Source organism: Rhinocladiella mackenziei, assembly GCF_000835555.1.
Source record: "Rhinocladiella mackenziei CBS 650.93 unplaced genomic scaffold supercont1.2, whole genome shotgun sequence".
NCBI classification, from domain to species: Eukaryota; Fungi; Ascomycota; class Eurotiomycetes; order Chaetothyriales; family Herpotrichiellaceae; genus Rhinocladiella; species Rhinocladiella mackenziei.
The window spans coordinates 1,697,565-1,722,892 of NW_013550603.1; the positions used below are offsets into that span (position 1 = coordinate 1,697,565).

General features: G+C 51.5%; 9 protein-coding genes across 9 annotated transcripts; 6 read left to right on the forward strand and 3 right to left on the reverse strand.

Moving 5' to 3' along the window:
- Positions 1 to 572: 572 nt before the first annotated feature.
- Z518_02417 (uncharacterized protein) lies at positions 573 to 2,330 on the reverse strand (the record flags this gene model as incomplete). Its single annotated transcript, XM_013419445.1, has 1 exon — positions 573 to 2,330. One exon carries the CDS (start codon positions 2,328 to 2,330, stop codon positions 573 to 575), a length of 1,758 nt encoding a protein of 585 aa, XP_013274899.1.
- Positions 2,331 to 3,079: 749 nt separating this feature from the next.
- Positions 3,080 to 4,172, forward strand: Z518_02418 (uncharacterized protein; the record flags this gene model as incomplete). Its single annotated transcript, XM_013419446.1, has 3 exons — positions 3,080 to 3,249; positions 3,471 to 3,750; positions 3,825 to 4,172. 3 exons carry the CDS (start codon positions 3,080 to 3,082, stop codon positions 4,170 to 4,172), a joined length of 798 nt encoding a protein of 265 aa, XP_013274900.1.
- Positions 4,173 to 5,585: 1,413 nt separating this feature from the next.
- Z518_02419 (uncharacterized protein) lies at positions 5,586 to 6,365 on the forward strand (the record flags this gene model as incomplete). Its single annotated transcript, XM_013419447.1, has 2 exons — positions 5,586 to 5,837; positions 5,889 to 6,365. The coding sequence occupies 2 exons, from the start codon at positions 5,586 to 5,588 to the stop codon at positions 6,363 to 6,365; spliced, it is 729 nt and encodes a 242-aa protein (XP_013274901.1).
- A 552-nt stretch (positions 6,366 to 6,917) lies between these two features.
- Positions 6,918 to 8,138, forward strand: Z518_02420 (uncharacterized protein; the record flags this gene model as incomplete). The annotated part of the gene is made up of 3 exons (XM_013419448.1): positions 6,918 to 7,377; positions 7,430 to 7,488; positions 7,533 to 8,138. The coding sequence occupies 3 exons, from the start codon at positions 6,918 to 6,920 to the stop codon at positions 8,136 to 8,138; spliced, it is 1,125 nt and encodes a 374-aa protein (XP_013274902.1).
- A 346-nt stretch (positions 8,139 to 8,484) lies between these two features.
- On the forward strand, positions 8,485 to 11,106 carry Z518_02421 (uncharacterized protein; the record flags this gene model as incomplete). Its single annotated transcript, XM_013419449.1, has 1 exon — positions 8,485 to 11,106. One exon carries the CDS (start codon positions 8,485 to 8,487, stop codon positions 11,104 to 11,106), a length of 2,622 nt encoding a protein of 873 aa, XP_013274903.1.
- Positions 11,107 to 14,387: 3,281 nt separating this feature from the next.
- On the forward strand, positions 14,388 to 15,257 carry Z518_02422 (uncharacterized protein; the record flags this gene model as incomplete). The annotated part of the gene is made up of 2 exons (XM_013419450.1): positions 14,388 to 14,712; positions 14,740 to 15,257. 2 exons carry the CDS (start codon positions 14,388 to 14,390, stop codon positions 15,255 to 15,257), a joined length of 843 nt encoding a protein of 280 aa, XP_013274904.1.
- A 2,707-nt stretch (positions 15,258 to 17,964) lies between these two features.
- On the reverse strand, positions 17,965 to 19,593 carry Z518_02423 (uncharacterized protein; the record flags this gene model as incomplete). The annotated part of the gene is made up of 2 exons (XM_013419451.1): positions 17,965 to 18,530; positions 18,582 to 19,593. 2 exons carry the CDS (start codon positions 19,591 to 19,593, stop codon positions 17,965 to 17,967), a joined length of 1,578 nt encoding a protein of 525 aa, XP_013274905.1.
- Positions 19,594 to 20,560: 967 nt separating this feature from the next.
- Z518_02424 (uncharacterized protein) lies at positions 20,561 to 22,543 on the forward strand (the record flags this gene model as incomplete). Its single annotated transcript, XM_013419452.1, has 1 exon — positions 20,561 to 22,543. One exon carries the CDS (start codon positions 20,561 to 20,563, stop codon positions 22,541 to 22,543), a length of 1,983 nt encoding a protein of 660 aa, XP_013274906.1.
- Positions 22,544 to 23,402: 859 nt separating this feature from the next.
- On the reverse strand, positions 23,403 to 24,896 carry Z518_02425 (uncharacterized protein; the record flags this gene model as incomplete). The annotated part of the gene is made up of 1 exon (XM_013419453.1): positions 23,403 to 24,896. The coding sequence occupies one exon, from the start codon at positions 24,894 to 24,896 to the stop codon at positions 23,403 to 23,405; it is 1,494 nt and encodes a 497-aa protein (XP_013274907.1).
- Between the last annotated feature and the right edge of the window lie 432 nt (positions 24,897 to 25,328).

Genomic DNA, 25,328 nt, shown 5'->3' on the forward strand with positions numbered 1-25,328 from the left:
CCACCTCGTTCCTCAAAACCTAGGGTTGCAAGCTTATGTCGATTCAGGCTTTCAGGCTTCCAGGCTTTCATCCAGCGCATCCGTCACCGAGCATATTTCGACTGCATCTCTAACGCGACCATATTCTTTCCACAGTTCTCGCCTCAAATAGACCTGAATTAGTCCGCCATTCGTCACGCCTACAATATCTATCTCACTCGCGTAGCAGTAGGAGGTCATCATACGCTGATGTTGGCTTACTTCATCGCAGGCCGCAGGTCCTTTGCAGACCCCCGTTTTCATCATACCCTCACGGCACCTAGTACCCTCCCGTAGCTGCGGAAGGTGCGGGCAGAGAGGAGACGAAACGGAAATTCTGGCTTGGGTCATGCTTGTTTTCATCATCTAAGCCTGGAGAACATTAAGATTGGTCTCTTCCAGGCATTGGTTTTGGAAATCACCTATATCTCGGCGGCATTGATTGAAACTCTTGTTACGCGCTATGTAAGTAGAAGGGTATCTAAATCGCTCGAAGGGAAGAACGGTAATCACCCCCGATCCATATCGAGCTCCTCCGCTTCAGTTACAGGGTTCTATCTAGCAACAAACAAGTTGACCAGAATCGTAGCAAGACAGAACACACTTTCCCACATATTGTGGCCCATGATGACGCAGGAGGAGAGAAAGAGGAGGCAAATCATGGCCATGGTGGAAGCGCCTAAGCTTTGGCAAAAGAATACACGTGAGGACCAGACGATTGCACCAGACCCTTTCCTTTCAGAAGGCAGCTCCAGCTCCCGGTCCCAATCAACATGTTTTGTCGGAGTTGGAGTCCTGAGACTATCGTCTGGAAGTTCTTGCAAGACCTGCTCCTGTTTCTGTCGGCTTGAGTTTAGCTGGCTGTTCTTCAATTGGAGTTCGCTCTGTAGCGACTGAACGAGGGCCCTCAGCTCTTGGATCTCATCCATAGCCAAGTCCACTCTTTTCTGTAGAACGAGCATCGGGGATTTGGACGAGTAAGGTGCTTCCGGTGGTGGAGTGCAAGGTGAAAGGGTGGCACGCCGACATGGTGACTCCGGAAAATCCGCATGAAGTTTCAGCGGCGAGAGGGGGTGTCTTCGTGCAATGGGGGACTTGGTACCCCAGTCGGGTTTCATTCGCCACACCGAGAATGGGGTGGTCGGACCCGACACGGCACTTAGGGCGTCAATGGGTGATGTTGGTGATAGCGCCAATGTTCTAATCTTGCGAGCTCCCACTGGGGTGCCGCAGTGGGCAACGCTGCTGTTCATGGGTGTTTCGTATTCCCCGTCACACTTCCATTTGATCGAACCAAATGTTGTGCGAAGGATTTTCATCAATAACTCTTCACTTCCAGCAGCAGTGTCAATTGACAGTGAAAGCGATGGCATAGGTGATATTGGTGGGGTTCCGTTACTTTTAAGGAGCTGTCTAAGGGCGATTTTGATAACAGGGAGAAGGTATGCAGAACCCCATTCTTCAATGGCTTCGATCCAGCCTTGAAATTCAAAGAAGCTCTCAGAGTCATCCAGGTTGAATCTTGATATTTCCGACATACAGTAGCGTCCATCGGTATCCACGTAGTGATAGTGGATTAGAGCGGTCGGGTTATCTATCGCACAGGAAAATGATACCGGTCTCTCAAAGACTGGCCGTGGGCCGGTACACCGTCTGAACAGCAGCTGTAATGCTCGAATGCAATGGGCTCCAGCAATGGCACATTGATTTTTGGCAGATTGCACGGCATCCTCCGACGTAATGTTCATCCGTTCAAATACTAGAAAGGGGCAATATGTGGTGGTACCGGGTGACACACAGCCGGACTCGAAGTCCACAATTGTCCCTGTTCCAGATGCGCAGTTCGGAAGAATGGACAGTTCTCTTTCGTTGAACGCAGCAGTGGCGAAGCCAGTGAGAAGGCCTGGCCGAGGAGCAGGGAGTTCGAATAAGCTTTCTTGGGCTTTCACAGCTCGTGGTGGCAATGCTTCTCGATTCAGCTTCGGAGCCAAGCATCGGTGTAGAGAGCGATTGGAACTGATGGGAGGGAGAACATTCGGCGGGAAGACTATCGTAGATCCAAAACCTTGTCCAGATGCCAGCTGACTGCGCCATTCTCTTTCTTGCTTCGTAAACCGTGTCAAATTCTGCAGACATGGCTTCAACCGGTCAGAAAACGGCCGTGAGAGGTCGGACAACTGTATGGTTTCCGTGAGGACGATCCGAAATGCACCAAGGACTGTTGTTCGAAAGTCTGACCATCCAAGGTGACTGCCGTCAATAGCTCTCACAATGGAGACCGTCGTATCCAACAAGGGGCTTGAAGTTTCCATCGACGCCGTGATCGAGGTCTTGTTCCACAGATGTGACGGCTGAGACTTGGTGAGGGGGGCAGATTCACGACCGTAATCTGGAAAACCCTTCTCAGCGGGCTAGCAAGGTCAACCAAAGGGAATGGAACCCAGATTGGAGTGAATCAAGAGAGGTGAGGGAATTGCAGGAAAATCCATCATGTATTATGTGTGAGGCACGTGGTAGGCACTTTGTGGTGACAAACCACGTCGGCGGCTATGCAGGAGTACATTTGAGCGGATGTATCAGGCCTCAAACACGGCCAAAGTCCCAACTGGACCCAGAAACATTCTCCTAGGACATCAAAGAGCGTGTTAGCGAAGAATTAAACTCGGTCTTGCACGAACGGGCCGCGTCAAGATACGGGATTGTAGCCCCCATCGGTAAATTTTCATCGGTTAGCTCCCAGGTCAAATAGGGCTATATGGGCGCGTAGAGGAGTTTATCATTGAGAACGAAACAGGTTCGACATCTCGACAAAATGCTCGTCAAGCCTCAGGCCAATAAATTGGTGGCGCCAGATCCTGGAAGTCCGATTTGTTGGTGAAACTTGCATGTTGACTTCGGCGGTTATCAATAGGGGGGGTGGGCGGTTAAGAAGAGATCCCATGTAGGACGCGTAGAGGGGGATCTTCAAAGAAGAGATCACGAGGCAAAGAGGTGATGCATGTCTAGCAGCTTGATTGAGTCTGGTTTAGCTGGGATGTACACTTCTTTTCGCGGATTCCTCATGAAGCGAGCAAAGGTGGAACGAGGTGAGGGAAACTCGCAGCCCAATAGAAATGCACACAGAGTGTGGTCTGTAAATGGAAATTTTGCCGATGCCTTCGTACTCGATGGCGGAAAGGATGGACCTCCGATCACAAAGTCTCAATTGTCTCTCTTACACTCACAACTCGCGTAAGCTTTAAGGATTCGTGAGATGTGGTGCTGTGACTAGCATCAAAAAACTGCGACATTTAAAAAGACATCCCTTGCAAATGGTCATTATTGGAGAAGGGATTGACAGACTAACTGCTCTTATAGGCAAGTTGAATCGCCGCAACAGATGTATTATTTGAAGCGCACTTTTGCGAAGCCACCTCTGCTTCCTCTGAGATTGGCGCTGATGTTGGTCTCAGCCCCAATGCTGTGCAGGCTATGAAAGCGATGGACCCCCGGCTCCAGGATGCCTACTTCCAAATTGCTCCAAAAGCACCCGTATCCGAAACCGATGGTCGAAAGATGGTCATATTCCATAAAGTCCTTACAGGGATGGACGGAGAAGACACAGGCAATACACTAAAGGCGTTTGAAGAAGTCCATACACCACACACTAATAACCGCACGCACAACGTTCATCGGGCTACGTTTTGGGGTGAAATGACCAAACTGTTACCTTCTAGTTTTGGGAAAGAGCTAGTCAGCCTCAGCATGCAGTGCGCCGACATCCAAGACAATACCGACGGAGGAGTCATGGTCTGTTTTGCGAATAGGACCTCGATGCCATCATTGGTTGTGATGGGGCCAAGTCCCGAGTGCGAAAGATATTTCTTGCCGGTGAACACAACGTTGGCCCTCAGTTTACCGGCAAGTATGCTTATCGAGGTCTAAATGGCATGGAAGATGCTGTCACTGCTACCGCAGAGCAAGCTCGTATTCCCTTCATACTATGTGATTATGGCGGTCACCTTGGAGCCTTTCCGATTGACCAGGGAAATACGTTCAATCATGTCGCTTTTCATGGTCAAAAGGAGGTCAATGGAATCATGGTAGGGATTGGGTTGCCCCAAGCACGGTCGAAGATGCTCTTGAAGACTGCAAGGACTGAAGTGAGCCCGTGAAGAAGTTGCTCTCGTTGACCAAGAAACCAGACAAATAGGCCTTGTTTTGATCATCCACCGGCAAAATCCTACGTCAAAGATGGCAAGATATGCCTCCTTGGTGATTGAGCTCACGCTTCCACCCCTCATCAAGGTGCTGGGGTGGGCAGGGCCATTGAGGATTCTGCTTAGTCGACTACTTGGGAGATCGAAATCCCTGCACCAACAGGAACTGCCAAGTGCTTTTGTAGCCTACGACGCCTCGGACCCAGAAGCTAGTGACAATGAGTAAGATGATGGCCTTGTGTATGATTTTTGGAAAAAGGGTGGTGCTGAAGATAATGTAGTGAAACTCCGTGAGCTCATGATGTCGCGATGGCATTAGATATGGGATTCGGACTTCGAATCAAACCGCAAGGAAGTAATCGATTTGATGGTTCGACGCAAAAGATTGAACTGGATATGGGTAACGGGTGTAGTATTACAGTATCATCCATGGTATGGACATGACAGTCATTAGTGCAAATAGCTCAAACTGTACCAATTCACCCACCCCTCCTTTTTTCCTCTCCCAAATCCCAACCCAAAAAGGGGCGCAGACATAATCTCTCCTCTCTCGGCTTCCTGGATGCAATGAGTCCATTCATTGCCGGCAAATATGACTGCTGGGCTCGATATTAGTCACCTGATATCCCGCTGGCTCATTCGCGGGCATCGCCATTGCTTCCGACTTCCGATGACAAGCTGACGCTCGAATACATTCTCATTCTCAGAGATGGTCGGGGTGATGTCAAACCACTTACCGTCAGACGTGAAGGATACGACCTGACCAAGACCTCCTCTGCAGGAGGACTCATCAAATGTTATGAAGTGAATCCACGATGGCCAATATCAATATCACAGCAGGTTGGGCCGGACGACAAGACAACTACGACAAGCATTTACACATTCACCTGCGCGATCACTCATTCTACCCTTTTCTCTCCTAGCCCTTCTCCATGAACGTCTGGCACCGCCTCATTTCACCGGACGGGATGTGCTATCCGACCACGGCTCAAAGTCCTCCTTTCGTTGGATTGTGGATCTCGATTTGTTAAACCCAGGCTCCCTCATTATTAACCTGCCCGTTGAACCAGTGTATGGATTCGATATTGTCAACGCGTTATTCGAACTCCGCCGGCTTTCCATCCTGAGCTATATTCACCGATGATATGTCATGGGGGGGAACTTATCCCGTCTGACAGAACTCACTTTCCAGGCCATCAACCACTGGCACTAGCAATTCCATCCAAAACACCTCAACGTCATCCTCAACCAGCCCTATCAATGGAATGCCCTCAAAAAAACCTTTCCGGCCTCTCCTATTGGCGAAAATGCATCCGATGCCTTGTTCCGCATAAAAAGGGCCGGCTGTCTCTAGCTCCCAGGCGAATTATGAACCAGAAGCATGCGCAGCCGACTTCGCCTGAAATTACACCCTCCCACCAATTTGGAATTCTGACGAAGAGCATGGAGGCGCATACATCGGAACATGCAAGATTGGAGAATTCACGGCAGAAGTGGCATTTTACTAAGAAGAGTCAATACATAGCGAGGCTTTTGCTTATCGCGAGCCAAATAACAACGGCGAAAGATCTCATCACAAAGGAGTTGATGAACGTCGCCGAGATCAATTTGAACTATCGTGTAAGGAGAAGAAGAAATTGGTAACAGGAAAGGTGCTAACGATTTTGTCAGCTCAGACCCAGAAAAGAGTCCCTTTCCGACCTATCCTTCCGACCTTACGAAATTTACCAACGACCAGCGTCTTATATTATGGTCATGATTGCCACAGAATTAGCAATTTTTCTGGCAGAACGTTCCGACTCGGCATATTATCGTCTTGGGGTCACAGCCCTGCCCTCCGACATAGCCGTCCACCAAAAAATACGAAGGTCCCATCATATTCAAGACTTCATGCTAGACACCTTGCTAATTTCACCAAAGCGTGGAGGACTGCTAGGTGCTGTCGCAGAGGAGAATTGGGCAACTAATGGAATGACTGTGTTACAAGAGATCGAACAGCTTGAAATGCAATCGAGTGAAGAACATGGTCCCTGGACGGCGTTCAGTTCACAAAGGAGCAGGAGAAGCAAGAAACCAAATGCTACAGCTTTTCCTGAGAAAATACGAGTAGGTTTTCCGCCTCTGAGAGTGGGTACACCTTTACATTAGTTTTTCACGTGGTCGGCTGAGGTTAGTTGCCTAGGTAGGAATCGAATCAAGAGAAAGCAGAGCATTCTGGCTTTTTCAAGAAATGCGCAGAATGATCCATTATTTTTTGTTTTGTCCTCGTTTGAGAGAGTCTGTTTCGTCGTTTGAGCAGCTGTATAACTCCTAAGGGCGGGATTCTGGTATACTAACAAGAAAACATTGGCTATTACGCATAAAACGGGATTCGCATGGATCCACGTAAACTATAAAATGTTTCCGTTGGGATCTCCCTGCATCGTGCTTCGTGAAAATCTTTCGCCTTTGCCGTGCCAGCATCGTCGTCTTCACTTTCACTCCACCTGGGTCATTTCCATTGCCAGGCTCACAGATACCACGGAAGTCACCTTCAAACACTCGCAGTTTTATTTCACATTCCATTTCAGGTCAATCGTGACCCGGAATTGTTTCTAACGTACTGTTACTACTGATATTACTGACATCAGTTTACCCTTCAACCGCATGAACAAAATTCGCCAAAATTTTCTTCCGCCGCGACCGCGACCAACCGCAAACATGGCCACCATCGACTCCTCTGTGTTCTATAGCACCCTAGGCTTATCGGACAATGCATCTCTAACCGATGTTGACGCGAGATATCTCGAACTTACCTCATTCCTGAGTGGTCCCAAGAACCGAGGAAACCAAGAGGACGCAAAACTGGAACAGGAAAAGGTCGATAAGGAATATCATACTATTCTGTCAAAGCTCCTGATGAGCAAAGAGAAGATTCAAGAGCGCGTCACAGAGCATGTTACAGAACCTTTCACAATGAGACAAGTCATCAACGCTGAAGATCGAATTCTGATGCCGAACACTGACAACAAGTATTGGTCGATAGTTAGACGTCTTCTAGAGACATCTGATTCACAAGCCTCAGACGGCAGAAAAGTTGACTGGGTAAAGCCACCAGGCTTTGGTATTCTAGAAATCGAGGGGGATATTATTGATGCTCCAGATCGAGCAGTTATTGTTCGTATGGGAGCCTTTCATTCCAGGTTGTTCAAATCTAACACAGACCATGATAGATGCGGTCAATTGTCAAGGCGTCTGGGGATGTGGAATGGCAGCACAGCTCAGGAAACAAGTGTGTACATAGACATTTTCAGATGCGCAGCTGACTGACAATAGATGAAGTTCCCCTATGCCTTCGGTGTGTACAAAGATCATTGTCTGCGAGCTGAAAAGCCATACGATCTGATCGGTACTTGTCTCCTGATCGAACCCCAGCCTGGGGACTACTCGCACAAAATGCAAAGAGTCATGGACAAGTGGGAACCAGAAAACAGCCTTGTGTCCGGAGCCACAGTCGACGGCAAGCGTCACTGGATAGCATGTTTGTTCACAAGCGTTGGCTATGGAAGACCAAACATGGCGGCAAATAATCCAGGGAAAGACCCCCAAAAACTCATTCTGAAGCACACCAGATATGCTCTTGAGGAGCTGAGAACGAGACTCGAAGGTTTTGGGCCGTCCAATCTTAATGAGGAGACCAACTGGCAAGCCGATGACATGAAACCTGGAGAACTTTGGAGTGGGAAATTCAACAGCGGCGCTTTTGGAGTGGACTGGGAAATGACCCGCGATATCTTGGAAGACGAATTTGAAACCTTTGAACGGCCTTGGACTGTGATAAGGAAGTTCAACAAGAGTGATTGCGAGTCTCCAGATACTGGTGGGAATGGACACGCCCAGCAGAGTTCTCGTCAGCATTCTCGCTGGGGCCTTACACGTTAATCTGCATGGTTTCAGGCGGGTTTTGCAGTTGAGAATCATCCGGATCGAAGGTGGAACGGTAAAATTGATCCATTGGCATGGACTCATGTTCGTACTAAAGCTCCTTGAGCTCAGACTTGAGTCGAATACAGAATAGCCGTGCTTCTTGCAATCCGAGAAACTGGCGAGGCGCGGAAGAATAGGAGACGCTCTAAACCGTAACAAGATTAGCCTCTTTGTTTCTTGGCGCGGTTTTTGTTTTTGATTTTCGTTTCTCGAGTACCACTGAAAACGAGCGCACAGCATCTTGACGTTCAGGTGGATTTAGAATCCATCGCGGTTCAATATCGCTCGTATCAGCGTACGTATGAGGCTTGCGGCAGGAGCGGGTTCACTTCCACCACGCCCACCTCACGTCATTGCGAGCCATCGGCTTCGAATCCGGAATATTCTGATACCACCCCTACTTGTGCGCCTCTTTAGCAACAAACGAATAGACGCGGACAGATACAAGATTCGCAAACCACACATCCCGGATCCCCGATTTACGACAAAGCTCAAGTCATCTTTGATAGACGCCATTCGAGCCCAAATCAAGAGGGCATTCAGCCTGGATCAGCCCATAGCTATGAATGAACCGAATTGGGACCCTCGCCCCCCCAAACGACCTAAGCTTGAGGAGTCTCAGGCCAGTGGAGAGATTTCTGAGGATGGGCTCACTGTCCCTTTGAGTCAGGCGAGTCCGGGCTATCCCCGAGCAGCCAACAGTTCCTCCAACAAAGACAGTTCGAAGGAAATCGAGGTAGGTATCACCACCTTCGTTAATGGCTCCCGGGCCACCTTCCACGGCGTCCTCAAGAAGAGATACACCGATTTCTTGGTCAACGAAATCTTGCCAGACGGGACTGTCTTGCATCTGCAGAAAACAAGTGCGAAAACTGCGGCAGACTCACCTCCCAAAGCTGATATTTTCAACTCGTCAATCAAGGAGGATCAGGCCCTAAGCAACGAGGAAACCCCGAATGATGACACCTTAGGTTGCGCACAAGACCAGGGCGCCGACAGTAACGGACCCTCCTCAAGAGAAAACCATCAAGGCAAACAGGAGAAGGAGGCTTCAGAGGTGACTATGGTTACTATAATGATAGATACTGTAACTAACATGTATCAGGTTTCCGACAGCGATCGTGCAAAACTGGTTGAATATTTCAATGAAGAAGCTGTCGGCCAGCTGATGGCTTTGTACCAGTCCATTCTCAGGGATCCACGTAAAAAATCCCGTGAACATCCTACTGTCCGGACACCGTTTACTTCCGACCGCACTATTCGATCCCGGATACACCAGGACATTCGTCAGATTTTTCACCGCAAAATCGATTCGTCAACTGACAAAGATGGCATTTTAGTCCTCACGGCGGCGACATCAAATAGCCGTGGCCGAGGAAGGCCGGTGCCCGGTGAGAAAGAACGACCCGGAAGGCTTGGCTGGCTGGACCGTGGCGGCGAGTTCCTTCATTTCACCTTGTACAAAGAGAACAAAGACACGTTGGAGGTGATTTCCTTCCTCACCAAACAGCTGAAGACCACGAACAAGACGTTTCAGTTTGCCGGGACCAAGGATCGACGGGCCGTGGCCGTACAGAGAGTTAGTGCCTATCGTATCGAAGCCGAGCGACTGGCCGCTCAAAATAAGAACTTGCACTTTGCGGCGGTGGGAGACTTTCAATATCAGAAACAAGGCCTGGAGCTTGGAGCGCTTAGTGGGAATGAGTTCGTCGTCACTCTCAGAGACTGCCAGCTCGCCGGATCACCCGATGTGAACGCTTCTGAAAAACTGTCAGCAACTCAGTCCTATTTGTCGCAGTCACTGCAATCGCTACGCGAGAAGGGGTTTTTGAATTTCTTCGGCTTACAGCGCTTTGGAGCATTCACGACGCGGACTGATGCGGTCGGCGTGAAGATACTTCAGGGAGACTTCCAAGCCGCTTGCGACGCAATTCTAGACTTCTCTCCGGTTGCCCTGAAGTCCGATGAACCAGCCGTAGTTGTTGCCGAAGACGACCGGGCCAGAGCTGAAGGTATAAACATTTGGAGGACCACGGGGAAAATCAGCGACGCTCTTGACAAAATACCTCGAAAATTTTCCGCAGAAATCGCGGTGATCAGGCATTTAGGACGGAGACCTCAAGACTTTCTCGGAGCGTTGCTTTCTATACAGCGGAATCTGAGACTAATGTACGTCCATGCCTATCAATCATTAATATGGAATTTGGCCGTCGGCGAGCGGTGGAAACTCTTCGGGAGCTCTGTGGTTGAAGGGGATCTTGTCCTGGTCCAGGAACACAAGGACAAAGAATCAAAAGAAACAGGCGAGGAAGTGAACCCAAGCGTTGATGCCGACGGGGAAGTTGTGATACAACCCTCGGGTGAAGACCGAGCATATGACCCAGATGATATCTTTGAGCGAGCAAGACCGCTTTCTCCTGCCGAAGCCGCCAGCGGTCAGTACTCGATTTTCGATATCGTCCTCCCACTTCCGGGATTCGATGTGCTTTATCCCGCCAACGCAAGCGGCGAGTGGTACAAGATCTTCATGGCGACTGACGCCGGCGGCGGCCTTGACCCCTACAATATGCGCCGAAAGCAGAAGGACTTCAGTCTAAGCGGAGGATACAGGAAGATGCTGGCGCGGATCAGCGCGGACTATGATGTACAAGTTCACGAGTACGTTGATGACAACAAGCAGTTTGTCGAAACGGACATGGAGAGACTTAGGGGTGGTCGAACGACAAAGACCATCGAGGGAAATTTACAAGGAGAACCGGAGGGTGAACCTGAGGGCGAGGGAAAAAAGACGCGATCGCAGCCGAAACTGGCCGCCGTGCTCAAGTTTCAATTGGGTTCAAGTCAATATGCGACCATGGCATTAAGAGAGCTATCCTGTGGAGGTATCCAGGCTTACAAACCTGAATTCACAGGTGGAAAATAACTCGCGTCCTTTCCCGGGCGAGAGCGCAGTTTTATCGCGTGGGGTTTCAGCAAGTCCCCCCGGTTTAAATCCCCCTCTCGCTCTCTATCCGCAACCACTACTTCGCGATAACTCATTGTCAGATCACTGCTTGAAATACTCTCGGCGCTACCCACGGTCCCATTACAAGTCTCTCGAGCCTTCTTTATGCGAAATGCGCATATATGGTTATCCGTGCCTGCGTCGACCATGCCAAGCCTTTCCTCTTGAGATGGAGCTCATTGCCGACACCTACCCTCAAGGCAACATACTCCAGAACAGAAAAGAAGTTTTGTTTTTTAAACTCGCAAAGTATCCCAGAGATCGAATTCTTTTGGACGATATGTGGGAACTGTTCGTATTAATGCTATGTGGCGTAACACTGGCTCCTCTGGGAGTACTAAGAACTTAAATAGTATACGAGGAAGCAATCAAATTTGGTGCCCTTTTCTATTGCACTCAACTAGGGGCCATGGACAGGATATTTCCACGGGGGATAAAAGCGTAGCTTCTGTATTTTGGGGGCTAGCCCCCAAACCCCCGGGCCTCGCTGCGCTCGATATTGCCAAAGCCCTTTTCATCACGTGATTAAGCCGGCCACATTAGTCTTTGGCAATTCTTGGCGGCGCACACATATGGCCCCATAACGATTCACGTGATTGGCCAACCCCTCGGGATCCGGAAAATCTCTAATCCGGAAACCACCAAATCCTTTGCTCTGATTGGCTGGCCCCATCGGATCCAATCCACGGCCCGTCCAGGAGTGGGTAGAGCGCCGCCGTAGCCCGGAAAATCTATAATCCGAAACCTAATCATATGCTCTAATTGGCTAACTCTATCGGATCCAGTCCATGGCCCATCCAGGAGTGGGTGGAATGCCGTAGCCCGGAAAATCTATAATCCGATACATAATCACGTGCTCTAGTTGGCTGACCCGTCGGATCCAATCCACGGCCCACTCAGGAATGGGTAGAATGCCCGCCTTTGTCTGCCAGCCCCCCCCCCGGTCGGATCCAGTCTATAGATCACGTGTGGACGATGTTGATCACGGTGTCCTGTGCCCGTACGATATCGCCCCGTCGGATCCAGTCCATGGCCTGTGAAGTAGACGACGATATACTCAATTAGGAAAGCCGGCAACGATAACGGCGATATATCTGGCAAATACCGATACATTGTGCTCAGATATCGGCGATGAGAATGGAGCCCATCTACATAGCTAGCGATTTCGACCCCCACTCATAATAACTGTGTTGTTCTAAAAGTATAGTCCAAGTCCCGTCCTTGGGATCCCACTGTATGTACACTCACAAAGCGCTCAAAATCAAACTGCGCTTCAAATAACAGTCCATCTAATGTCTTCACGGTCGTAGAGTCGTAAGGCCGAGTCGAAAGCCATCACCTTCTCCGGGGAGAGCTGATTGGCCACACGAGTGCACAGGAGTTCCCAGCTCTTCCGTGACAACCGGGATACTCGTAGCTCACGGAGAGCGAGCCGGAACCTGGTCGTGACTTCGTCCTCCCCCTGCTGGCGCATTACTTGAATCGGTCAGATTGTCCGGTCGAACACCCGATATAAGTGGTGGCCCTTAATGGCGTCGACGGATACGTGCTTCAAGGAGTAGAGGGGTTTCCCTCCGACGGGCGGGAGCTGAAAGAAGTCGCTGCAGAGTAAGATGTTGACCCACCCCCCCGAACGGCTGGTGTGAACTGGCCGGGAGGGTGGCGCGGAAGCGGCCATCGATCAGAGACAGCGTCTTGATATCTATCATGGACTTCTCGTCGATGATGAGGAATCGACAGTCCCGGAAGAGCGACTGTAAGGACTGGAGGGTGGCGACGGACAGATCCGCCTTCTTCCCCTTCACGGGGAGCTTCAAGAGGCTATGCAAGGTCTTCCCCGCGAAATTGAACGCGGCCACCTCCGTGGGGGCCGCTCGAAAGACGGGGTTCTGCTTCCCGGCCTGGCTCGCCAACTCTTGGATCCGGGCACACGTCTTGAGAAGCGTAAAGGTCTTTCCCGAGCCGGCGACACCGTCCACGTTCAAGAGGAGCTGAGAGGGGAGGGGAATCTCGCCCGCCAGCTCCTGCGCATACTGACCCACCACGGTATCGTAGAACTTCCTCTGCTCGGGATTCAAGGCCACGGAGGATGAGTCCATGGTCACCACTTGTGCCGCGGGGTTTTCGGCCTTCAGCTGGTCCCACACTTCCGGGGAGATGTCGTATCGGCCGACGTGCGGTGACCAATCGTAGCCACGATCCACGTCCCGGGTGCCGAGGCCATCGAGGTCGATGATCCGGGTGAAATCATCGTGCGGGCGGCGGCGAGCAAAAGCCTCAAAATCGGCCAGGGGGTGCTCGTCGGGCTGTTCGGGAGGATCCTCATCACTCTCGTCGTCATCCGCATCCGCATCCGCGCCTTCTTCCGGCTCGGGGTCGATATAAAAGTCTTGCGGATGAGCATGTGAGCGGGAACAGGCCCGAAAGGCATCCACGTACGACGGGTAAACCTGGCCCTCGACCGACAACAGATCTTCCCAGTCACGAACGGGTGGTGGAGCATCAGTTTCACGCGGCAGAAGTCCGGATAACTGGGAGATTGCGGATGGTTCCCGTACCGGGGGAAGTAGTTGATCATCCGGGGGGTGGCCCGTGGCCGAATCTTCCACGTCATCCAGTCCCAGTGTCGTAAACAGTCAAACAGCGACAGGGCCGGCAGGGTGGTGTTGCGATCCTCGGTATCGATCAGTCGATCTCGATACCTCCGTAGTGGCGAACGCCGGGCGGTGACCTCCCCCGACTCGAGGACGATCAGGTCACGCTGAGCATCTTCCGGGCAACAATCGAGGCTCACGAGCATCCGCGATACGAACGACAACAGGGGGCCGCGGTCGTTCAGATGGGGAAGGACCTGAGCCTGCAGTTCTGTGTACGAAGCCGACAACTTCTCGGGCTTGGACACGTGCTTGTCGATGTAGGAGAGTACCGCGTGGAGACTCGTCGGGGGTTGAATGTCGGTATTGGCCATCCATCCCATGGTGATGACGGGTGCACATTGATTGATGGTCTCCTGGTTCCGAGTGGGCGAGAATAGCCAGGCCTTGTGATTAATCTCCTTCGCTACGACGGGCCTGGTCGATTTCAACACACCACGGATGCGAAAGGTGAGTTTAAACGATTACGTGCGACATCTGATGTGCTTTCGCGATGGCAGGTTCGGCCGGCACCCGCGCTGGCGGTTTTTCGTCTTCAACCTCCTCATGCGTCGAAAGGCCAACGGGGCGGCCCGTTTCTACGTGTCGAAGGCGTCCGGTCTCAAAGATCTCAGTCGAGAGGAGCTAGCGGAAGTCCTACCGGCCGACGATGCCCTCCTCCCTCATATTGTGCGCCAAGGTTCCGATCCGACGGGGACGCGCCCGTTTTGGAGGAATAAGAGAAACCACTTACAGGCCCAGGCCCGCTTTCTCTCGCCCGGCACGCCGCCTGTTTTTGTGACTTTGAGCGCGGCCGACATGCAGTGGCAGGACCTCCACCGACACCTCCCGGGCTTTGCGATTGTTGCTGGGGCCGATGATCGCAGTCGGCGTACATTTATTTGGGATGGTGTCTAAGACAATCCACATATCGTTGCCCACTACCTGCTCCTGCGATTCCAGGCGTTGACGAACCACGTTCTCCGTCCGTTTCTCGGCTTTACCGACTCCTGGAACCGGTTCGAGTGGCAGGCCCGCGGTTCCGGCCACCTCCATTGCCTCTTCTGGATCCCCACCGCCCCTCCCCTCGACTGTGAGACAGACGACGCGCGGGCGGCATTCGCCCAGTACTGGGGTGCCAGGATTACCGCGTGGAATCCGGACCCGCTACGATTGCCGGATGCCCGGAATCCCGCTTCCCTGGCCCCCGCCGATGTCGCCAATACCGCGCGGATCAGTTTGCGGCCCTTCTCAACCGCCTCCAGATGTATTCGGCCTGTCGAGCGCCGTACTGCTTATAGACGACGAGTGGCTCAGATCAACCCTCGGCCTGCCGCTTTTTCTTCCCCCCCTCCCGCTCTTTCCCCAACCCGTCGGGTACAATGTCGGGAAGGCCATAGCAAAGATCCGATCTTTTCCCGACACTTCGTCGATTAGGGTCTGTCGAATCGAGGCTGCGGGAAGGCTGGGAGGGGGAGGGATTCCGGCTGGCAATCTCCCTCACGATCAGATCCACCTCGGTCGTGGTGATATTGAGATTGGGGACCATCGATTGAAAATCCGGGGAGGGGGGAGCAGCTCAGCGGACACCGGTTGTTCGGGCGCGGGGGTTCCTCAATACCTGTATCGTCGATCAGAGCGAGAAACGATGAGGATATGTCGCCATCGATCGGTAGAGCGTCGATCCGGTCCGGGGAAATGGTGATATACCGGTAATCCGGGTGGTGCGCCTGAAGAAACCGCAGCCAGGTCATGACATGTCCCTTTCGAACCCGAAAATCCGACCGGAACTGGCGTCGATACCGGAGATCATTCTCGACCACGCGATTCGAGGGCCGTAACACCACCACATCTAGTTCCGCCGGCAGATTAGGCAGTATATCGACCGTCTTCGTCGTGTTTTGCATGAAACTTACACAGTGTCCCGAGTAGTGGTACTGGTGGCCGCGGTAGCGATAGACCATCATTTGCACATGCGACCGGGCGATAATCATCTCCTCGATTTGGGTCAGCACGAGCAGATGGCCGGCAGCTCTCCCGGGTCCATGCCGTTCTCGGCGGACATGAGAAAGGGAGTTTTGCCGCCCTGATCCCGCAAGAAACAGGCATGGTAGATCCCATTCTTCAAATCCATCGAGAACCGCCGTGCGTGACATCGGCTGGATGGACGCCCATTGTTCGGCAGGGAGAGAGCCCGAGGTTCTGTGAGCGGTGTCGCACGCCTCTTAGACGGGATCGTCGGCGGATGAGGTTGGAGGAGAGGAGGCAGTTCTGGCCTCTTGGACGGGATCGTCGGCTATGACGGGTGTTGAGCCCTCCTCTTTCTGGACTTGTCACGGCAGGATATACAGGTGGAAAAGATCTTGCTCCCCGTGGGGGGAGGGGGGCATCTTTGAGAAAGAAGGAAAGGAGTCGCTTTTGAAGACAGGCCGAGCAGTATTTGGCATCCTCGTCGGACATGACAGAAGGGAAGAGGGTGGCAACGTGTGTGTGTGTGTGTGTGTGTGTGTTTCATTTACGCCCATTTGGCCATGACAGGCTGGGGGTGGCAACGTGTTGAGGAAATCCGAAGGCGCGCACGGATCGCGCATGGATCGCGAGATCATGTGATTTAGCATTTCTCGGCCAGAGACCGGATTTCGGATTTTTCTCGACCAATCAGAAACGGCTTGAGTCACGTGAACAAAATCGATCCCTTGGTCCCGCGAGCGGAGTCTAACAAAAGCTTCGCTCACGCTACGCTTTAATCAGCACGGCTCAAGTCACGTGAACAAAATTGATCCCTAGGTCTCGCAGGCCGGGGGGGTCGGAGTCTAGAAAAAGCTTTACGCCACGCTCTAATCAGGAAAATAGAGGGAGGAGATGAGTCACAGGGACCCTTCATTCCTCCTTCATGCAGCAGGCCCGGAGGTATGTTGATTTGCCTGACCGGTGACAGCGCACCAACCACGCCTGCTTACCACCAAGCCCCTCCCTCGTTTCGCTGAGTTCCAAATCTGTGCTCCTCCATCGCACCGACGGGAATCGTGATTCGAAAAGCTCTCGATCGATGCGAAAGGGTTCTTAAGAGGCGAAGGAAGGCGCTCTACACGACAACATCTAATCAAAAAGTCGATGGATTTTGCGGCTGCTCTCTTGATGGTCTGTGTTTTGATCGGCCGATCATGCCTCCGTGTGAATACACCGCTAACAAGGGAGAAAGGGTCTGATAGGTTCCTATTCTTCAGGACAACTTAGGAATGGTATCTTTGGGCAGCGGCTCTGTGAACCGGGCAAGCAATAGTCTTTTCCCAACAACCAATACACAGAGCTTCCGAGGCCACTCGCACAAAGTACAGTCACAATCAAGTCACACTTGCAGCTCGGCGCTGGCCAGGATGGCCGTGGCCCCATGACCATTTCTCACGCACCATGCAACAGGCAAGAACAGCTGGTGCCCTTGTCACAGTGGGCTCACCGGCCCGGAGCAACTGGGAACCTACCAGGCTGCCGCCTTTCGAAGTTTGTGGGAACGAAAGTTAGCGCCAGCGACGCCCCTCAAACGCTGGAGACTATAGTTTTCTTCGGACTTGAGTTGTTCGGTCTCTGAAGAGCTCTTATAGGTAGGGACTTGTGACTCTTCGAGAATAGTCCGAGCCGGGGTTAGCCTTTTGTTTTGCACCCTTGACAAAGGGGCAGACTTGGCAGTATCAGTTTGATACGGTATTGGGGGCTCTCCAGGCTGTCATTTTGAAAAGAATTCCAGCTCGAAGGAGGCTAGCTGAGCATGTATTTTGGTCTTAGTGCAGATTGCAGCCCATATCGACGAAGAAAATGACTTGAATAACATCTTGAGGTACTCACGACCTATTCAATACTGACGGTGATTGCCACACGGCGCGCAGGTTGAGGAAGAGATTTCTCTATTCAGAAGATCTTATGCTAGAACTAGCTCGAATTATGTATCATGGTAGCGATTATCAGATCGAGGGTTAAGACATTCAATCAACATAATAGCTTCAAAACACAATCAAATCCTTCAAAGAGATCGGGGGTCCACCGAAAAGTAAATGCCTCAATACTACGCAAAGGGAAATGCTACAAACTCTTGATCAACCACCTATTTCCTTGGTAGAGTCCTCATGACTAGCAGACAGATCACAGCCTAAACAATTGGACTTGAAGCAAGAACCTTCTCAGATACATCCCTTGAACTGACCTCAGATGCCTCCAGCATGACCTGGGCTTTCACAACCACTACGGGCCCTTCACAGTCTAGCTCGCTCAGGACACTCCCACGTTCATAACTGCAAACCGCAGGACGCAGGCAAACAATTACGTGATAGCTGCCATTAGCAGCCTTGTGCCATGAACCAACCGCCTCCATCCACCTTCCATCAAATTTGTCCCCTTGTTTGTAAATCTTTGCTTCGTATTGACGGCTTGATTTCGCCATGTTCAATCTCAAAGTCAGTGTGTCACAGAATGCCTTCTCCAGGCAATCTTGCCATTTAAGGAGCCTCGCCTGACGGTACTCATGACGGTAATTGAAGTCATCGTTCTCACCAATTCTGAGAATCTCATTGGCACGAGACTTACGAAGCGTAAGAAAGATATCGAACAGCTGGCGTTGGTATTTCTCGGCCAGTTCTGGCAGCCTGGGCTGCACAGAATCCTCCAGGAACTTAATGTTCGAAGCAACTGAGAGGCGGTGGACTACCTCTGGATTGTCTGGAACTTATTGTGAGCGGTTCGTCTCACGATATGAAAGGGTAAACTCACATTGACGAAACAAATTCACGACATCAATGAGGTTCGGTGGGAACTGGTCCTGCGGAGTTTCCTCAAACTCATTAAACGCCCAGGTATAAATAGCATTGGATGCCACAACTAGGAGAAACCTCTTCAAAGGAACGGCCGGATGTCCATAAAGGGTTCTCAAATTCTGCATCAGTTCCCGGCCCTGGGCTGCGGGAACCATCATGCGACATAGCTCCAGAGCGTCCTCTGTCAGTTGGCTGGTAGAGAGGCCGACCACCGCATGCGCCTCTGTAAAACACTGAATACCACATTCGACCCGCTCCATAGTTTCATCCATCCTTGTTTGGACCGACGAATGCATAAGCGGTAGTTTGTACATCCTATTTCGTAAGATCATTCGAAAATTCTCTATCAACTTTTGCTCCCAGGGTTCAATTCGCATGTTCGTGTTTATCGTTTCGGAATTCGCAAACGATCGCCTACTGCCCGAACTGTCTGAAGCATTGACAGCAACGTTTGATGCAATCTCTCGATCGTATGTCTGACAGTGTTCCGAAACCGTAGATGTGGTTTCCTCTTCTAGGTCACCTGTTGCCTCACCAGTGGAGAGCTGTCCATTTTTCTTCGATCTCTTCGACGCTGGAAGAGGCAGGTCTGCGTTAATGAACTTTTTCGGTTCCACTTTGGGCGTAGGATTTCGATGTTTAAGTGACATTTTGGGCCGCTCTGAAGGCGATCTCTTTCTCGTTTCAGTTATCCTCTCCTTGGAACTCAGCCTCGTGTTCCGGCCGGGACCGTGGGAAGGATTCTTCTGGCGAAGTCGGATTAATTTGCATTGAATCTCACACTCGTTGCGTGGCGAGGTGCCCTCAGGTATGCAGTTGCGGAGGGCCTCTTGAAGGTTATCAAACGATGCACGGTCGGCCTTCCCGTTTTGCCCATTGTGACAATTGATAAAGTTTTTCAAGATGAGAACTTCGGCTTCAGTCCAGAGCCGGTAGCGGCGTCGACTTTGTGGAGGAGCACAAGGCATGGTGCTATGGTTCCGCCGTGCCACGGTGCAATCCTAATTGTGACCGAGAGTTGAGTTTGACGAGACAAACATTAAATATCAATGGTGATATCAGGGCTGCAAAAACTGTGGGTCAAACTCAGGTAGCTCTAAAAAGGTAGGCTGAGGGAGAATTAATGAGAGAAGGAGGAGGACGAGGAGGACGAAAGGGAAATAAAAAGGAGAGAAAGAGTCTCTGCGGGGTTTGTAATTGACGTATGGTCTTGTGTAATTACAGAATTGAGGAGGCTGAAGGCTTTCGCTCTTTTGTGTCAGCTAGCCTAGACTGGTAATGTCGGCAAGGGGGTGGGTCCTTCACAATACACCACAATTTCGGACCGGTCCCGGAGTCCGACCCCTGCACATAACCGGTGTAGATACGTAGACGCATTGAGCAGGCCAGGGGGTTGGGGAGCGTCTCGTTAGTTTTACTTATTTCCTTCCAGCCTTCTCCCACCCTATCCAATGCACTACTTCACCATATATATATATGGCGTCCACCCTACCAGCATATCATCTTTCACACCTTCCTCAGCGTCCCTCAAAAATAAGAGGCCACCTTTACCTGGGCAGTCGGAACGACCGGAAAGCATTTCCAGTCGATTCTTCTGTATACAGCCGCTGGCTTTTCTTTCTTCTCATTTCAAACCCCACCCCCGGGGGGTTTTTCCACCCTCTCTATTTGACAAAATGGTTCGCACGGTCTGCCAGTACTGTCGCGATGGACATGTGAGAGAATGTTCGACGGCTATCGCACCGGAAGCTGACTTGCCTAACCACACAGTATCGGTGCTCTCTTGGTACTGCCCGGTTCCCCACAAGCTGCAAGCGTTGCAGGGAACAAGGAATCCTGTGTGTACCTGCTTCTCTACGGGCTGATAGAAGGCGAGCCCGTCTCCCAGCGTCTGACGCCAATCTCAACCCAAGGCCACCTTCTATCGGTTTACCAATGACACGAGCCAAAATATTCATATGTCTAGACTGCGGGACAGCATACTGTAAAGCAGCATTCAGAGTCTTCTTGTACATCGATGGCCAGCAACCTATGATGTGCAGAGACCACCTGATTGCAAGCTTACAGCCAGTGGTATGGCCAAATAGCCAATGCCATGTCTTGACGCAGATTGCATATGCTCGCTCTCCGAATTCAGCCCGGCAGCAATACGAACAGCTATGGGGCCCCCAGGTTTCGGAAGCCCTCAAACGACAGGAAATTCGGAGAGAAGATGTATTCAAAGACCTAAAGCCTGTATTGTTTGGCCAAGGCGAACGGGAAATGATACACGTTCGTCACAAGATCACAGGCATGAGACTTGCAGGCAAGATCCCATCGCGCGGTACAAAATTCGACAAATTGGCCAATCACGTTTATATTGATTCCTTGGAATTATATTCGGACTTCATGGGCCATGCATACCGTTACATTCTCCATCGTATCTCCGAAGACTGTCGACAACTTGGGTGGCCAGACTACCACGCCAGCAATCAATACCGGGACTTTACCCCACCTCAAGATATTGAGGTAGCTCTTCCTCTGCCCGTCAATTGCACCCCGGAGCAAGTCCAACTCGTTTTGATGGCTGCCCGCTGGGCAGGAATTCCCAATGCATATCCTGTTGCAGAACCTGCTGCAGCCCTGGCACACCACCTCCAAACTGCATTTGAGACCGCGGGGTATGTTTCAACTTCCACTCGCACCCTAATCCTCGACATCGGAGCTGGTTCCGCAGATTTGCAAGGATGGTCTGTATTAAGCACGAAGCCGCTCATAGTCCGTGAGTTGATACCTGGCCTCACATTCTGGTGTGGCGGAAATCAGGTGAATCGCCAATGTGGGATTTTGATCTCCAATTCCATAAGGCCGTGGGATCAGGTGCTACACACACTCGCCTGTAAGGAACGAAGGATGAGCAAAGAGGACGTCATTCGAGCGCTGGAAGATAAATTTGAAATGGCTAAGAGTTCGTTTTCTGGGTCTGAGCAATGCAATTTGAAGCTGCGTGGCCTCCCAAACTTGCCAGCATTCAAATTGAAAGGTGGCGATCGCGTTGTTCTTGAGCCTGAGGATGTGAGAGAAATCTTCCGCCCGACTCTAGGAACAATTTTAAATAATATCAAAGATGCCATCAAAGTCGCTCAGGAAAACGGAAATGATCGCGTGGATGAAATTCTGATGGTGGGGGGTGGAAGCTCGAGTCGCTATCTGCGAGACCAGATCTCAAGCGCCTGCGAGAAGGATGCCCAGCCACTTGCGGGGTATCCTATTCCTGTGAGGTCTCCGAGTGACGCAACGGCTCCGTTTTCGACCACCGTTGCCTTTGGATCGCTCTTGCTATTAACCGACAAAACCTTTATCAAAGAAAGAGTGGTGTCGCGAGGCTATTGTGTGGCATGGGACAAAGAAGTTCGTGATCTTGACCGAGGACTCTACCCAGAAGAGCCGGTGGTGCGAGATCCCCATGACGGCGTTCAACGGGTGCTAAAAGTGTCCAAGTTTTTCATTAGGCCTCAAGAAGTCGTTCCTCAGAATTACAGTGTTTCCCACCGGGGTTGGAGGGCATTTTTGGAAGAGGATTGCGAGGATGGCGGCTGGATTTTGGACGAAGATCTCTATTTCTCTGAAACGGTTGCTACGGACGACGAGCCGGTTGAAAACCCTCTGGTCGACATACATCCCATGCCTTCTCCTCTCAAGTTTTTCATTCCCGTGGCCGGATGTCAACAATTCGAAACGCACCTGTCTCCAGAAGGCAAGAGATACTTGTATGCGGAGTACGAAGTCGGGCTAGTTCTTAGGGGGATTATCATGACTTTCGAATTGGTGATCCCTAGGACGGGGAAGTTCTCGAGGCAAGGCAATGGGTATGGAGAGAATCCCCTGAGGTGGGAGGGACCATATCTTGGATTTCCGCTTGTGCACTATTCAAAATGAGGACTGGTCGATTTCGGGGCGTCATTTGCTTGTGAAGAGCTCAGACCTATGAAGCTGGGGCCGGTTCTTCTCCAGGGCTTTGTTGCTGGTTGGTGTGTTGGATGTTGATCTGTCCGTAGAGACTCTGTTGCTTGTCATACAGAAGGCTATAATGTCATGATAGCCTTCGAATGCTGTGATGAGAGATGCCAAGTAATATCTCAAAGCGGTTCGCCCACACCCATACCTAGTGCCGACAGAAAAATATCTCGCCCAAACATTCAACAAGCTCTAGTAAATCTTTCTGCGTCAATGTCGGGGAGTTGGCGCTCGACTTTATCGTGGGGGGTTCAAATTTTAACATGGCCTGTGAAAATCTCGCCCGGGCCGGCTTGTTGGCCCGCTTTTCCCCATTGGCTAGAAGGGTGTTGGAGTACGGTGGACACTCTTCTTTCCATACAAAGGATTGACTAAAGAGAACGCTCAGGGAGCGGTCCAATTAATATCAAGATCTACGTTGAACATTCTAAATTTCACTATGAAGCCACAACTTCACGCCCCGGTGGCGCTGGAACATACGGGCTATCGGCCTCGTGGAGATCCCCCCGGCTTAGACTAGATGGGATGGCTTTGACCATACTCCTAAAGTCTAACCGGGGTATATTGTCTCACCAGCCTCCAAAGGCCCCGAATTCGTCGGTTTATGTCCGAAATCATCAGAAAGTACTTTCCTCTCTGTCATTTCTCGGAGTCATGAACCCATTATAAGTTCCGGTATCTCCACCCCATGTTCAGATAAGAGCAACGCCGGCCAAAAATCTGAGGCTCAGAATGAAAATTCCTTCTCAAGTTCTCCCCCTCATCTATATTTCAAACATATCTAAAAGCTACTGTGGCTCTTGGCCCTCTCCAGTGCTTGCATTATTTCTTTCATTTCTCTGTCCGAGGGCAGATTCACAACAGTCAAGTACAGGACATCCTTGTGGAGGACACGACGAATGACCCCACCCTTCTTGCGGCGAGGCAGACGGCCCATTTCGGCATTGCGAATGTCTATCTCACTAAGCTCGTATCCCCGCCTGCGGGCGCGCCGTTGGGCCCTGATCCCGCGCTTCTTGGCCTTAGGATCGAACTTGCCCCCCGTCAACAGGCCGACAATAGTTCCCGAGTTGGCCGGATGGTTCGGGTCTGCGAAGCGGGATGCAAACTTCTTCTCTGGTGGTGGCATCACGAGTTTGCTGTCCGGGTACATGCCGGCGTAGGACGCCTGGGCGCGACGGTCGAGGTAGCTGGCTAGGAAGCCCGCTGAGGCTTGTAGGGCGTTGGTTTTTTTCTCGGGGAGTTCACCAGAACCGTCAAGGACAGCTTGCGCCGCAGTGTCGAGAGCCGGGAAGATCAGGGGCGCGGACTCGGGGAGCGACATTTCGCCTTTGGTGACACCGGAGGTGAGGCGGAGTTTTTTCAAGTTCTGGCGCAGCTCCGAGTCTGGGATCGAGGTGGCTTGGACCAGTGCTTCGTCGGTGGATCGCAGGCCGGAGATGTCAATGTCGAGGACCGGGTCGTGCGGATTGGCCGGCTTGAAGGTCATGATCATGCAATATAGACCGCGAGGCTTGAAGAGAATCTCGTTGATTTGATCGAGGTAGGTGTTGCGGCGGTGGCGTGATTGCACTTCCTTTGCCGTCGTGGCGGCGACTTGTACGGCGATCGTGACCCCCATGACGATAGGGTTAGGGACGAATCCAACGGCAAAGCAGGCCAGGTTGATCACGTCGAAGACCGGGCTAGCTTTGGAGGCCCTGTCGAAGTCGCTGAGGAAGTCGATGAAGGTCTTCTGATCGATGCCTGAGCATTCTCCAAGCAGCGGCGCATAGGCACGCACAAAGCCTCGAGATTTATCTTTCGGTCGGCGCTGGGGAAGGATAACAGGGCAAGGGAGTGGTTGGTATGTCTGGGACGGCGCGGCTGTGACTTTGTGATTGTGTAGGAAAGCGTTGACGACTTCTTCAGGAGAGGCGAGAGGGGACTGGGCAGACGCTTCGCTGTAAGATGGAGGAGGTGAATCAAGTTCTGCAGCGGCTTCATCGAGGGCCCATTCAGCCTTGTCATTGTCCAAGTCCGAGGTGCTGACGCTGGACGAGTCTGAGTCGTCGTCATCTTCGGCGGCTTTTTTTCCGAGGTCGCTTTTTTCCTCAGCCGGTCCTTTCTCGTCGGCATTGGATCTTGAACTCTCGCCGATATCGACCTCGCTTCTTGGATGGGGGGAGACGCCCCGCTCTCGGGCGGCTTTCCTTTCTTTGTAGTCGGCAACGGCTTCGGAGGCCAGGCCTATACCTGAGCCAATACCCTTGACGAGCATTTTGATGATAGGCATGATTACGGGTGCGGGGGAAGGTGAAGAGGTGTTCGTATTTAGAAAATATTGAATTGACTTGGAGTTGGTAGGCAGAATAACTTGTTTTGGACTGGTGGGATGGAGGAATGGATTGTATGCAGATGGGAGAAAATGTTCAATTGCGAAAGCCGTCCGGTCTTATATACAAGTGGCTTACGCTGTCGTTGAAAGTGGAGACGAGGGGGTGGTGGACAGTATCATTGCGGCCGATTGAGGCTAGTCGCGCGAGATGAAGAGGATTTCGAGAAGAGACAGTGACTAAGCACTGCCTTAATAGGGACAGCCTCGTCTCGCGATATCTTCCAAAGTGAGCCAAGTGGAGCTGCTGATGTGGGGAAGAAAAGAGCTTGGGCGTTGAAGCTAAGGGTGCTAAGTGAGGATAAGCCTAATGCCAAGTATACTCAAAGAGTC